This window comes from Magnolia sinica, chromosome 5 (assembly GCF_029962835.1).
Source record: "Magnolia sinica isolate HGM2019 chromosome 5, MsV1, whole genome shotgun sequence".
Classification (NCBI taxonomy): domain Eukaryota; kingdom Viridiplantae; phylum Streptophyta; class Magnoliopsida; order Magnoliales; family Magnoliaceae; genus Magnolia; species Magnolia sinica.
In genome coordinates this window covers 21734595-21750648 of record NC_080577.1, presented here as the reverse complement: position 1 = coordinate 21750648, position 16054 = coordinate 21734595, and the positions used below count along the sequence as shown (strand labels likewise).

General features: G+C 38.3%; 1 protein-coding gene across 1 annotated transcript in view; it reads left to right on the top strand.

Moving 5' to 3' along the window:
- The first annotated feature begins 1785 nt into the window (after nucleotides 1–1785).
- Nucleotides 1786–16054, top strand: part of LOC131245721 (protein PIR) — a 154153-nt gene continuing 139884 nt past the window's right edge. The window contains exons 1-5 of the mRNA XM_058245368.1: nucleotides 1786–1994; nucleotides 2193–2282; nucleotides 7081–7153; nucleotides 7707–7771; nucleotides 8086–8163. Of these exons, the coding sequence (XP_058101351.1) occupies nucleotides 2229–2282; nucleotides 7081–7153; nucleotides 7707–7771; nucleotides 8086–8163 (270 nt within the window). The 5' untranslated portion in view covers nucleotides 1786–1994; nucleotides 2193–2228. The remainder of the gene's footprint in view (nucleotides 1995–2192; nucleotides 2283–7080; nucleotides 7154–7706; nucleotides 7772–8085; nucleotides 8164–16054) is intronic.

Below are 16054 nucleotides of genomic sequence, written 5' to 3'. Positions count from 1 at the left end.
TTATCTATGCTTTTGGTCCGTTTTTTCAACTCATTTTGGGCAAGAAAACAAAAGAATTAAGGTAAATCAAAATTTGAAATAGACCACGCACCAAACAATGATGATTAAAATCCCAACAAAAACTTCTTAGGGTCACTACGGTCTTGATCAAGTTAATCTCTGTGTTTTATTTTCATACATGTTTTTGTGGTCTAAATCATTGGTTGGTGGCAAACAAAAATTACAGAGAACCCTAAGACCTTTTTAACGGTGGGTGTTCAATCACCATTGTCTCCTGTAGCGTGGTCCACCTGCTATCTACTCTATTTTTAGGTTCATTCCTAAAATGACCCAGTAAAATGGAGGGATGGAGTGGATACGTAGTGGGACCCATAGCACCTATCAGTGCTGAGATCTCAGTACTGGATCCGGGTCCAGGCACAACAGTAATTTGACCGCGATCACGGGTCATTTTATGCAACCCTTCCCATTTCTGCTGCAGCGTGGCCGTTCACGGTGCGCCCTACCTGATTCGGAAGCGGATTGACTGGTGTACCACACACCAGCTATATAGCTATTGCAGGTACGTGTCGTGCGAAGACGAGCACTGACGCTTCTCGAGATTTGAGTTGTACAAACGGTTCAAAGGAGATCAAAGTTACATTGCCCCACAGTGATGTATTTATCACATCTGCACCGTTTATCTATTTTTTTAGATCATTTTAGAGTATTATCCAAAAAACAGAATCATGTCCAAAGATGATACAGACTGCACCACAAATATCAGTGGAGATAATAATTTTCACCATTAAACAATTTATAGAGCTCACCGTGATGTTTATTTTCCATCCAATTTGTTTATGAGGTTAGAGAGACCTGAATTAAGAGCAAAAACAAATTGTATATTGATCCAAAACTTCTTTGACCTCACCACCGAGGCAAACGGATTGGCTACTCCCCCTCCCACTAGCCAATGATTGATGGTCATGATCTGTGTGCCCCACCATGATGTATGTCTTTCATCCATGCCGTCCATATATTTTTTTCAGATAATTTTAAAGTATGACACCAAAAATGAGGTAAATCCCAATATCAAGTGGACCACATTACAGGAAACAGTGTTGAATGAGTGTCAACCATTAAAAACCTTTTGGGGCCATAAAGATCAACATGATATTTGTTTTTTTTCCTTCATCTAGGCCCATATGACATAATCAACAGATTGGATGTCAAATAAACAGTACAGTGGGCATTAGGAGGATTTCAATGGTGGATATCAAATCACTATTGTTTTCCTATGGTGTGGTCCGCCTGACATTTGTATCCCTCTCATTTTTGGGATCACGACCTAGACATATCTTTAAAAATAGCTGAACCGAATGGATGAAACACATACATCATGATAAGGCCCACGGAGCACCGACCACCAGCCACGGGGCTGGTGGCAGGGGGAGTGGCCAATCCGTTTCCACCATGGAGTGGCCCGGCCAGCTCTATCGCCCAGGTCATCTACAAAGTGTGGTCCACCTGACATGGCTCCAACTTCTACCTTGATAGGGAGGTGCGTGTCTCAGCTCAGGATGAGATATACCATAAATCGTGGGCTTCATTAAATGAACGGTTTGGATAAATGGATCATCGTTTCCACGTCTTCAGACAAAAACCCGATGCTTATAGATCACGGGGTGGAGGATTGCACGATCCATAGACTATACTAAATGGCATTTTAGTAAATTTTTATAATTACGCGGTTATTTTTCAAACGGAACCATCAGCCTGTTCGAATAAGTAGCGTTGAAGGTAAACTTTCAGGAGAAGCTGCCCGCCTGCGAGATCTTCTCTTCGCTGTCCGGAGCAGAGAAAATTTCCCTCATGTACAATGGCATCTATGTAATTTCATACGAATCACGCGGTTAGTTTCGGAACTCATTTAGTACCATCTAAGACTCGCTTCCTGAAGAAGTTTCCAGTGGGCGAGATCTCCTCTCTGCTGTCCTAACCAGGGGAAAATTAGGGTAGGAAATGCTTTCTCTCATTTTCATTCCATTTCTTCATTCTCAGATTTCTACTCATTCGCCCCAGTTTCCGGCATTTCTCTGAAAATCGCGGCTGAAATTTCCAAAAGTGTATTCTAATCCTCCAAGATCGATTCTCTTAGCGGAATTCTACAGGGCATGCACTAGCATTACTTGTTCAGTTTTTTTTCTTAGCAGATCGAGTTCGAACGAGGTGTTTTCAGGAGAGATTTCATGGCAGTTCCTGTCGAAGAAGCCATTGCAGCTCTATCGACATTTTCACTCGAGGTACTTAAAGATTCAATCAATTCCGATTAGAATTCATGCATAGAAATGCGGACCCGCACAAGCACACACAACATTTAGGAGGTCTCGTGCGCAACCACTGTGACAGATATAGCAGATTTTGAAAATATCACGATAATATTGCAGAAATACTAAATGATATTATCTAATACCATGAGATTCTCAAGATATCAGCATTTTCAAAATATCGCGACAAATTCTCAATATTAACTCGAAAAATACTAAAAAGCTTAAGTAGTTTGTTATATAAATATAAATTTAAAGCTTTAAAATTTATTTATTAATGTGAAATAAATATGTTTAAATAATTTATTTTCGGCGAGATTTTCCTGATGATATCCTGACAGAAACCTCAAAAAATTGAAATCTCCTGAGAAATTTCAAGCTGAGAAATTGCTGAGAATGAGATTTGTCACTAGGTGCGGAAATTGTTAGACTGTGAAGTTATGGTCTGAGTGGCATAACTGCTGACGTGTCATGCTTAAATGACATCCATGCTGTTGCTAAACCAGCAAGGAAATGATTGGAAACAAGCAGTATGTCCTCAACCCAACAGTCTGTTCTGGAAATGGTTGTTCTTAAACAAGCAGCGTGCTGTTCAACACAACGTATTTTTCGATTTCCAATTTCCATTTCGGATTATTTATTATCTGGAAATGGTCATTTTGTTTTAGTTGTTTATGGAATCCACAAAGAATGCTATGAATTGAATGCTCTTCATTTGGGTACTAGGATGCAGGGCCTGAAATTGAATAGTATTGGCTAAGGGCATGTGGAAGTTGGGTGCAAGATCTTGATTTTCTGCTGGGTTTTTAACAGAATATTGGTTATACTTTAGCTAAGATGAAATGTGTGTTAGGTTGTCGGGCCTGCTTGTTTTAATTGTCAATTGACTCTGTCCTCTCATCTATTGAACTTTTGAGAGTTGAAAATTCCTGAATAGTTGCACCTTACTAATTTGCTCCCTTAAGACTAGGGGGCCAATTGGTGCATTGGTTGCTTCAAATATTTTGGTATGTTAAAATTTTCATTTTTATTTTTACTTTTTAAATTTAATTTCTGGGATGCTTTCAGCAGGGGATTTCGTAGGCTTTGCTGAAATAAAATACAAAATTTTTCTTTTGCATAATTATAATAGGGTTGCATTTGAATGCACTATAAAAACAAATCGCAATAATCGGTCTAATAACGTGGAAACAGCCAAATAACAGCCACCACAAAGTACAAACAACAACTGTAGTTCAAGTTGGACTTGAAAGCATTACTACTGCAGTTTGAGGGCTACATTATCATTATGGAACAGCATTTATGTTTGTAATTTTCTCTTGATTATTACTATTTAATGTTCACAATTCGATTTACTTGCATCCAAATGCATTCTAACATTGCCAACCATATCATGGTTATGAAGTTGAGAGACACTTTCTTCCACTTTATTATCTTATTCATTATTTCTATGTATATATACACATTCATATATACATATATGTATATTAATGTTTTAAATAGTGAATAGCGTCAATGGAATGCAATTTTAGTATCAATAGGAGTGAAAAAGAGGAATTGGTTAAGATTGTTGACCAAGAGGTTCACGAAATTGTTCATTTTTGATATCTTGGGTCAATAGCCAAGGAGTCAGTAGAGAGATTGAGAAGGACATGGCTCATGGAATTAGAGCTGTGTGGATGAAGTGGAGATGTGCCTTTGGAGTTTGATGTAACATACTAATGAAACTGAAGGGAAACTTTAAGAGGATAGCTATAAGACCAGCCATGCTTTATGGGACAATGTTGGGTAGTTAAGGAACAACGTGTTCATAGTTAGAGTGTGGTGGAAATGAGGATGTTAAGATGGATGAGTGGCAAGACAAGGAAGGATAGAATTAGGAATGAATGCATTTGGGGGGCAACTTGAGAGTAGCAACCACCACTAGGTAATAAGTTGAGGGGAAGTAGATTTAGATGATTTGGCCATGTGCAATGGGGTCCAAGAACTCCGCCGTTTAGAAGGAGGGAGTTGGTTCAAGTTGGAGTCTCTAAAAGGGCAAGGGGTATGCCCACAGGATATGGGTTGAGGTAATAAGAAAAGACTCGAGGACCTATGGTTTAATTGAGGATATGGTGTTCGTGATAGAGTGGAATGACGTAATAGGATTTATTTAATTGACCGCAATTTTTTTTTGGACAACACAGGGTTTCCCCGCCCCATTTGAGGCGAGAATATTGCCTGCGGATAAATGCAATCACCTGCAACCATGTGCATCGGGTAATGTTGTGGAGGGGAGTCAAGCCCACGCCTTTAGGGAGCAAACCCACAGTGCTGTCCGCTCACCCAAACCTTGTTGGGTTAATTGACCCCAATTAGTTGGGATAAAGCTTTGATGATGACAATGACGACGAAATAGTAGAGAACATGTAGCATGTCGGCCACCCCTTTAGAGTGTAGAGCAGAAGTTACATTCAGCTTCTATATTTTAATTAAAATAATAGGAAAAAAATATAGGAAATAGAAGTAAAGACAAAATAACAAAAATGTAAAAAAAAATCTAGGAAAAAATGCTTGATTTTTCAAATAAAAGAATGCCCAAGACAAGTTATCAAAAGGCATCCCACTTTTCAAGGAAAAAAAAAAACACCAACAAGTTTATAAGCAAATTGCCTGTGTGGGGTCAACCATGTGTTTATGCCATCCAACCAATGAATCAAGTGAGCCCAATCATGGTGATCGGGTGTCCAAAAATCTGGATAGCTAATCATCTAGTGGGCCACACCATAGAAAACAATGGACGGACACCCAAAAACCTCCACTATGTGTTGGTGGTGCACATGATGTATGGCATGGCACACATGGCATGCCATACATGCACCACAACAGGCCCCACACAATAAAGTGTTGTAGAAGAAGCTTATTCTACAATGTTGCATAAGAACCTGCCCCCCAAAAAGAAAAACAATGACTTGCCAAAAGAGAACCTACTTAGAAGGGGGATTATGGGCAGGAACATACTTCTCTTGAGCTTTAGAAGAGATTTGATAATAATAATAATAAAAAACTTACAGCTTCAGAACCGTCAAATGAGGCTACCCATCTTCTCTGAGGGCCTAATCATCCCATTTGATTTTTGTCACAAATGGTCTTATGGATATAGAGTATCGAATGGGCGAAATTTTGCGGCTGGCGATATATGTTTCTGAAGTGTTAAGGCTTTCAAAAGCCTTCTTTCACGAGCCTTTTTTGTTTTATAAAGGATAAACTTTGTGTTAGTTTTAGATCATTTAATAATGGTTGAAGAGCTACACTTGGCATGGTTGTACTAATGGTTAGTAGGTGTGTTTCTAGAGATGTACTCTATCCACGATAGGACTAACAGTTTGGATGGTATTGATGGCTGGACATCAGTGCTTACATGTTAGGAGAATTAATCATCACCAGTTTTCATACACACACACATACATACATACATATGTGTGTGTGTGTGTGTACTACACACATATGTATGTATGTATGTATCTGTGTGTGTGTGTATAGATACACACACACAGATACACAGATACACACACACACACACACACACACACACACACACAACTGGTGCTTAACTATCATAAAATTCTATCATAAAATTCAATAACCCAAAAGCTCAACTTTTTAAAGCTTTATAAAGCAAGATCCTCTGAAATGTATGGCTGTACGCAACTTGTATCATATGCTTCATAGTGTAATAGTGTATGCTATAATGGATATGGGTAGATAGCATATACTATAGTGGATTGGCGCCATTTGTTTACGCTACACGTCGTAGACTCTATGCTACGCAATATAACATATGCTCTGTTGTATTTGACGTCTTAAATCAAGTCAGATATAGGGTCTGTCGGTGCCATCGACAGTATGTTCGATGTCACCTTCAATGGCATCGAACGGTGCTCGATCCCATCGAGATTTTTTGGATTTTCTCCAGTTGGTCGCTGACCTATTTGGGCACTTTTTCGATGCCATCGATGGATGTTCGATTGAACCTTCGATGACATCGAACATGGATCGATGCAATCAAGATTTTATAGAAAATTGGGTTTTGTCTATGGACAGTTTGGGTGTTAGTTCGATGCCATTGACCCGGCTTCGATGCCCTCGAAGGATAAGTTTTGATGACATCGAAGGGCGTTCGGCGACATCGAACGTTTTGCGCAGAATTTTGTGGATTTGCCAGATCCGCAAAATTTGTTTCCGATTTTGTTTGGGATTCTCCCATAGGATATAAATATGGGTGTAAATGGGATTGGGATGTATTCCAAGGGTTTCTAAATAGTTTTAGGGTTTCAAAGGGGTAGAGCAAGGGTGAGATTCGAGGTTGTTTGAATCGGGTAAGCCTTCTCTCTTTGTAATTTTTGCTTTCATGGTGAATTTCTGTCGCTTTGTGCCGTGGTTTTTTCCCAAAAGGGTTTTCCACGTTAAATCGCTGTGTTCTCCTTTGTGTTTGCTTGGTGTTATATGATTGCTATCCTACATTCATCTTTTTGTGATTACGCCGTTCCCCTAGCATGCTCCATGCTACGCTACAAATGTTTAAATGCGTCAACACACACAAAACTCTTGATATTATTCAAATCTACTACAATAGAAGCGTGATTCCATTTCCAGCGGTTTTTTCATTTGATTCCTTACCCATGATGCTTCCTTTTATCTTTCTTGTTGAGCACTATTCTTGGCCATGAAAGAGTTTGGAATACAATTATGTTTATCTTGGGAATGACTTGTCTTGAAACAATTAACCTTTCAGGATGATCAGCCGGATGTGCAAGGCCTAGCTGTTTTGCTATCAACTGAAAGACATGCCACTAACAGCCCAATTGGTATGTGCTTACCTTTTCTTAGCCACAAAACTTCCTTTAACATCCATTGGTGCTACTCTTTTAAGTAGTCAATCCTTGCTATGATTCTTATGAATGAAACATTGCATATGAAGTTCTGTAGAACTAGTTGTGAGATGTATATTCAATTTTTGATTCATTTCTAAGCCTTATCCTACCATAGACTTGTATTTCTCTTTTGCTAACTAATACAAAAGGAACAAAAAATGTAATGCCCTTTGTAAGGTCCAATATGGGGTGTGACCCCATGTCACACTTTAGAATATTTGCTCCTTTCAAATGGTGCCAGCAATGTTGTGCCACTTGGGAAGTGTTAAGGTTGCCTTGGGGAGTGTGCTCGCTATGTCTTTCCTGTTAAACCACCTCAAAATTGCCATCAAGGGAAATTGTGCTCCTTTTTTCCTGTTAATTTCCTTAAAATGCTGTATTTAACTTAAATCAAATAAGATAGGATCTTGGCAAAGCCAAAAAGAAAAAAATTGAACTTCTTTTGTGCAATTTAATTTTGTTCACGAGGACAGATTTCATTTTGCAGAGTATAGTGATGTTGCTGCATACCGCCTGTCTCTAGCGGAAGACACAAAAGCTATCAATCAGCTGGTATGATGATGCTTATCTGCTATTTTTTTTTCATTTATCTCTGGAGCAGTTGTGTTCTTGTATTTGGTCAATCGTAGCTTCTGTTTAGGTCACTTGTATGCTAAAAACTGCTCATGCTTGTCAAACTTGAGTGCATATTTTACTAGACAAAAAGATTTGCTCTCAGTTTCTGCATTATGATCAGAGAAGTCCGTGAACTGTCACTTTTCTGCCTTTCTGCACATTACAAAAAAGAGCATTTCTAGCATCTTGCATAAATTCTTGTGGAAGTGTCTTTGGTAAAACTTTGATGATTTACACTGAAACTTGTGCAGAACACCCTGATACAAGAAGGGAAGGAGATGGCTTCTGTGCTTTATACATATCGCAGCTGTGTCAAAGCTCTTCCTCAGGTCAATTTTGGCTGTTGTTTGAAATGAATATCCCTTGCTTAGCAAGCATGTTTATTCAATGTTTATATATATTTTTTGAAAGATGATACTTTATTAAACAAAATAGAAAAACTAGGGACAAAAACAAGAGAAAGGAAAAAAGAAAACAAAAAAGCACACAAAAAACCTAAGAAAAAACTACAGAAGCCTAAACTAAAATACAACAACAGAGCAGCCCCCTGCTGCACCCCCTAACAAACTCCCTCAGGGGGCCCAATCCCGAAACAGCATAACGAGTAACGACCTTGCTAAGAACCGCCATACACCCCTTAAATTTATTACGAAAGCAACGGTCATTCCTTTCTCCCCAAACTGACCACATTAATGCCAACAATGCCATCCTCCACCATTTCTTTCCTGGTTTTCCTCCATCCGCTGCATGCCCAGCAACGAAAAGATCTTCAATCGAACAAGGCACAACCCAATTAACTGACGCCATTCCGAAGATTCCAGCCCAAACTTCAGTCGTAAATGAGCAATGAAGGAAGATGTGATCGATTGACTCCGTCTGACGATAGCACAAAAGACAAACATTTGGGAGGATTATTCCACGTTTGCATAAGTTGTCAATTGTTAACACTCTTTTCCTTCCTACTAACCACCCAAACGCCTTCAACAGTTGTAAAAACTGTTCTTTTGCACCAACTCTTGATGAAGAAATTTACATGACTCAACCTGAAGGTTTTATTCAAGAGAACAAGAATTTCATTTGTTGGCTGAACAACATGCACTAAGGTGTTGGTACCAGTGGTTTGATTCCTTCATTATGGGCTTGGGATTTCAAAGATATGAGGTATACCATTGTGCCCGTGTTTGTAGCTGTGACTTCATTGTCTTGTTATTGTATGTGGATGAAATGTTGGTTGCAGTTGCTAGTAGAGATACTATTGTTGTATTAAAAGCTTGTTTGGTTCGGAAATTCGATATGGAGGATTTGGGTGCTGTTAATCAAATTCTTGGGATAACTATATCTAGAGAAAGGAAAAATAAGAAAGTCGGGATAAGTTAGAAGGGTTATGTTAAAAGAGTTTTGTGTCTCTTCAATATGCATAATTCTAATCTAGTGAGCACTCCATTTCCTATTAGTTGCAAGCTGTCAAGAAGAGAAGACAAATAACATCATCTAAAATAAATTAGGGAGCCTTGTATTTGCCATGGTGTGCACCAACCTTTTACATAAGCAGTGGCAACAATTAATAAATACATGGGAACTTGGGTAGAGATCATTGGATTGCTACGAGGTGGATCTTTCATTACTTAAAGGTACTTATAAGGCAACAATTTATTATAGTGGCCAAAATTTAGAGTTAGTTGGGTTTGTGGATGCAGATTATAGGATATCGTGATAAAATAAGATCTACCATAGGTTAGTGGGGTTAGTTGGATTTCAAGATTGCAGTTAGTCGTCCATTGTCTACTACGGAAGCAAAGTGTAAGCATGCAGGGAGGGTATTTGGTTGAAGAGGTTGGTAGAAGAATTAAATTCAAGTAGAAAGTTGTGGTGATTCACTATTACAATTACAATACATTACATTTGGCTAAGAATCTGGTATTTCATATTTGGACCAAGGCACCAAGCACATTGATGTTCAATATCAATTTGTTCGCGATGTGGTGGAAGGTGGACAAATCTCATTGTAGAAAATTCACACTGAAGACAACGTAACAGATATGCTGATGAAGCCTATTATAAGGGAGAAGTTTGTTTGGTGCAAGACTTCTCTTAGGCTTGTTGTTACTTAGTGTTTGGTCACGTTTAGGCATCATTGAAAGTGTTATTCACACTATTGGAGCAACTAGTCTTTAAGGTGGAGAATGTTGAGCCAGTGGATGCCTTCATCCATACAGAAACATGTACAAATGTTTCCTACATTCTCTCATCTCTCTTATATGATGAAGCCTAGTTTCTTTAGGTTTTAGGCACTCTCTCCTTATCGTACGCGTTTTCTACATGAAGGGGAGCACAGTTAGAGAGAGTATTCTCCTGGGGTATTCTTTAGTGAGAGAGTTCTTGTACAGAGGAGGAGTGGAAGAGAAGTAAGCCCTGCATTTATGTTTTCTATGGTTTTAGTGAAAAAAAAAACTTCATGTTGCTGCCTCGTGGATGTAGGCATATTGTCGAACCACATAAATCTCTTTGCCTCGTCTCTTATTTTTGCTTTGGTTCTTGGGTTTTTTGTTTGGTTCTTTTCTTTTGTGGCCTTGCTTTGCTAGCATTGATCCTGTGTGGTTGTTTTTTCACTACACTTTATCATTCAAGAGAAAAAAAAAGTATGCTTAGAAGAGAAAAGTCGTGGAGCTGGAATTGGGTTAAGCATAGAGAGTTTCGTTGAGTTTATCTTGAAGATGTAATTGGTGGCTTTGCTTTTCCTAGGGGGGAAGTTCTTTTGAACTAATATTAAAAATCTTCTGATGTTGTCTAGGTTAGATCACTAGTTATTGTCATTGGACTGGTATGAAGCATTGGATTAATCGAAGGTTACTTGGGTAATTTCAGATCATTTTTCGGTCTTTAAGGAAACTCTTCCTTCATGTCCAAACTGATGTGCTTTCCTTATTCTTCTTTTGTAAACCTTGTGTTAGTATGGTTCCAAACAATTTGTTAAGGACTTGTCCAGAGCCTACTGTTTCTTTGGAAAAAAAAAAAACTTTGAAGAAAGAAACTGGAAAATAGACTAATGATTCTAAGACCAAGAATTGGATGCTGCTGACTAATGGAGATCGATCCTTGTTTGTGCTAGATCTACTGAGTTTCTTTTGGGTTTTCTTCAAGTTTCGGGATACACACCATGCAATTTCTGTATATCCGTGTGTTTAGCACTATTTGATCTCCTCTTGTACCACTTGGTGCACTATTGGGTATGATTGTTCCTTTTTCTATCGTGTGGAATGTATGTTGGGTTAGGGTTCTCATATTTGATGTTGTGGGACTATTTTTGAAGTGGAAGGACATACATCGTAATTGTGGTGTATGTGCAGATCTTGTGTAGTTTGCTTTGATCTCCTACAGTGTTCTTGTGGACTGATTTTTGGTTTTAGCAAGGTGTTGTGCGTGATTGGCCTAGAGTCTTGGCGCTAATATGGAAGGCAAATTCTTTTCAGGAGCTATCATGTGGTTTTTTGATTCACATACATCGTTGATTGCAGCTATGAAGTTGAATGGCAACAAGTACTTGTAATGAGCTTAATCAGTCAAGTTGTTTTTAGGAAGTAGAGAGGCTCATTGTAACGCCCCTAGTTTTTGCAGCTCGAGTACATACTCGTGCCCGAGAATTCTGGGTGTTAATAATGTAATAATTGGATGCTTCAAAATTGCACCTTATTTTATTTATTTATTTAAATCACATTCACTTACATTCTCGAAGGCAACCATTCACGAGAATAAAATCAAATGCACTTCTTATTTCTTCAAAGTATAAAATTGACTAACTGTCTAATGCTCTCTCAAATGGGAGCTTAGTACATTATCTTAAAGTAAGTAGAGGAAAATAAATAAAGTTAAATGTAATGCTATCTTTCTTCTCTATTCTTCCATAGAGTGATCATCCTCTGTATCTTTAATCTGCGTTTCACCTGCAACGCCTGTATGGTTGGAGAGGGTCAATGCCTTACTCATAGTGATTGTTATCCTTTAAAATTAACACTAATTCAAGAGATACATAAGAATAATGTGTTCCTTTTTCTATCGTGTGGAATGTATGTTGGGTTAGGGTTCTCATATTTGATGTTGTGGGACTATTTTTGAAGTGGAAGGACATACATCGTAATTGTGGTGTATGTGCAGTTCTTGTGTAGTTTGCTTTGATCTCCTACAGTGTTCTTGTGGACTGATTTTTGGTTTTAGCAAGGTGTTGTGCGTGATTGGCCTAGAGTCTGGGTGCTAATATGGAAGGCAAATTCTTTTCAGGAGCTATCATGTGGTTTTTTGATTCACATACATCGTTGATTGCAGCTATGAAGTTGAATGGCAACAAGTACTTGTAATGAGCTTAATCAGTCAAGTTGTTTTTAGGAAGTAGAGAGGCTCATTGTAACGCCCCGAGTTTTCGCAGCTCGAGTACATACTCGTGCTCGAGAATTCTGGGTGTTAATAATGTAATAATTGGATGCTTCAAAATTGCACCTTATTTTATTTATTTATTTAAATCGCATTCACTTACATTTTCAAAGGCAACCATTCACGAGAATAAAATCAACTGCACTTCTTATTTCTTCAAGGTATAAAATTAACTAACTGTCTAATGCTCTCTCAAATGGGAGCTTAGTACATTATCTTAAAGTAAGCAGAGGAAAATAAATAAAGTTAAATGTAATGCTATCTTTCTTCTTTATTCTTCCATAGAGTGATCATCATCTGTATCTTTAATCTGCATTTCACCTGCAATGCCTGTATGGTTGGAGAGGGTCAATGCCTTACTTATAGTGATTGTTATACTTTAAAATTAACAATAATTCAAGAGATTCATAAGAATAATGTGGGAGTTCTGATACATCTCGTACTCCCCTACTACGAGTGGTATCAGTATGCGTAACCAATCTACATAAATGCATGCCTAGCATAGTGTGTGCGGTTTATCATACGTAATGATCATCACAATGTGGAATATAATTCATACAAAACCCGGCTCGCCCTGCATCTCGTACTACGGAGATTCATCGGCGTGTCCAACGCTATCGTGGATTTATGTGAACACCTCGAGGCAACATAACACACGATCAGAAGATTTACGTGACACGATTTGTTCATGGAGCGACTATTTGTGACATCCAATCTCGGAAGTGATGTAACACGCATGACGGTTTACTTACATCGATTATGCACCACTACTCAGACCCATGGAATTACGTGTCGACCAAGAGGGTCACCATCTAGAGTGCATTACGTCCACGATAAAATATATGAATCATTAGATGTGAGACCTCTAACACATCACTTGCATCAATGAGAAAATAAATTGAACCATAAGAGTTTTGAAATTTCAAGACACGTGCCAAAGCCATAAAGGGAGGTAGCACAAGACTAACCTAATAAAAGAGAAGAGTACCAATAAGCTAACTCAATAAAAGAGAAGAATAACAATAAGCTAACTCAATAAAAGAGAAGAGTAGCAAATATGCTAACTTAACAAAATAAGGGGAGATGAGCAAAAAGCCAACTTAATATAGAGTGAAAACATGCATTGCTCTCAAAATTGGCGAAGGGCAAGGCTTGTATCCATCACCCCACATGAATTCATAAAAATCACGCATAATTAAAATCATACCTTAACCATAATTCTTGCATGGATAAATAATTCATAATGGTCCATTAATTAATTGCATAAAAATCACAGTAAAAGGAAAATTTGTAAAAATAAGACAAATTATGTATAAATAAATTTAAATTAGTGTAAGCTTAAAGAAATCTCTCACTTTAGCCTTAGATATAAATCCTAGGTATATCTTGATGTAGGAAAGTTTCTACATGAATCACGACATCGCTTGAGCAAGAGGGAGACACCACATGTGTGGAGAAGGAAGAGAATGGTGGGCGTCTAGCCTTCTCTTTCTCTTTCTCCTCGGATGTTAGGAGTATAGGTGTGTGAGTGGAGAAGGGACGCACGCCCCTTTTATAAAGGAGTGGGCGTGTGAGAGGGGGTGTGTTTCACATCCCACTTGGATTGAATTTCTCCAATTTGACCTTTTCCGGTGATTTTTATTTAAATCTAATTCGTCCATTGTGTCGGGGTCATCAAATAGAGACAATGTATATGATTTTCTTGGTGATCCAAAATTTTGATTGGCCTATCTTGGAAATTTTCCTAGCAGGTGCCAAAACGGTCTTGATCTCAATTAACGGTCCATGCCTAATGATCAGGGCCCAATTTTGAAGAAAATGTGTAGTTAGGATAGGCAAATGATTAGGCAAAATTTGGTGGTTGATCGATAGTGGAAAAATCTTAAATTTGAAATTTTACCTTTTGCACTGAAACGAAGGAATTGAAGTCAAGACGATCATCATTCCACGGTGTAGGATCATAGATCGGGGTCTAAATTTTATAGGATATCATAATCATATGAGGCCAAAGTGTGGTCCAATTTTGAGTTGCGATTGACGGTGTAAAGTGGGTCAATCAGAAGCTCCAGATTTTAAAAGAGTTGGTAAGCCTAAAATGGATTACTTTGTAAGGAAAAGCCTACTAAGGTGGGATTCTCATATTTTACACTTGGTCCATATGATGCAAAAGTCGTTCATACGAAGGCAAATATCTTATTACGATTACCCACGAGCTTTCTTCACTCGATGGACACCAAAATCAACGGTTAAGGGGTTGATTTGTCGATTGGGCCACTTTACAATGATTTAAGAGTTGAAATTCGACGTGTATGGTTAATTTATGATAAATAGGCATGGTATAAAATTTCACATCAAAGGGGTCATGAGAACCATGTGATCTAGAATTCGAGGGTCTAGGTTAATGGCATTAAGTATTTTCAATTTTGCTATATTTTATTTCTCCAACTTCCATCGTCCGTGACGACATACTACACCATTTGAATGCACTGAATATATTCTTTATTTTTCATTCTCTTTCCATCGCCCTAGTTTGGGCCTTTATCGCTTTCAGATGACCAATATGCCTTTTTTAATGGGCTATACTGTCCAGAGGTCTAAATCAATACTTTTATACATCTAATAGGGAAGTTAGCTGGTAGTTGTGGCATAAACCTTACGATATTCAAACTAAGTAGTTTATTCCGATATTTGGGTAGCCCGTTTGGCGCATCCAAATATGATGGATGGTCAGATGACATGTTAAAAATAGGAAAACTCGATGGTTAGTACTCTGATCATGTATGTAGGTAGATGTACGGTCAGTTTCATAAACAGGTTAATAGAAGTGGGTTTTTGGAGTGATCAAGTGGTAGAACCTGTATATCATTAGATTCAAGTGACTTGTTCACATATGTAAGTTCCTCAGATTGTAGTTCAGATGGTGGGTTAAACATATTCATGGGTGGTGAACAAGATGAATGGATCAGAATCTTTATTTGATATATGTACGAGCAGACGCAGAGATAAAGTAATTAGTTTTCTATGATCGGATGGTTCAAACTCAAAGTGGACGATCAGATATCTTTATGTAGCGGTGAGTAGTTGATTGAATGGTTGGTTATGACGGATACGTGGGAATACTTGGACATATAATGATTTTGTCTTAAAAATCAATAGTTGGATGACTTGATCTATGAATATTATTCCCAATGGTTTGATTCAGGTAGAGAATATATGTAAGGTTAGGATAAGCTAAATTCGTGACATGCACATGTATATACTAAATTAAATTTCATGGTAGCACTAACACTCAAGAACTTTGAATACTTGAATATTGAAAAGTTCGGGTTGTTACAATCTACCCCCCTTAAACAAAATTTCGTCCTCGAAATTTAATTACCTCCACCATTTATACCGATTCCTTATGTTTAATTTTTCACTGTATTTCTTATGATGTGAATATTAATGTCTAGGTGTGCGTATAGTTAGCTACACAAAAGCGGGACGCTACATGCCCCCTCATCATTGGTGGTATCGAGTTATTGGCCGATCTAGTAGTTATGAACACAAAAGGTTTTGATGTGATACTCGCGAGTTTCTGAGGCTTCTGTTGTTGCTGCAGTGCCCCATGTTGACACTCGGCAACTTGGGTCTAGAGTGTGGAACTCGCGCAACAGAAGCGCGGTGGGCCCATAACCCACATGCCGCAGGATCGAAACCTGGCTTTGATACCAGCCTGTAACGCCCCGAAACTTGCTGCCCGAGTTCCACACTCTAGACCCGTAACGATTATCAAGGTAATTCATAATTTCCATG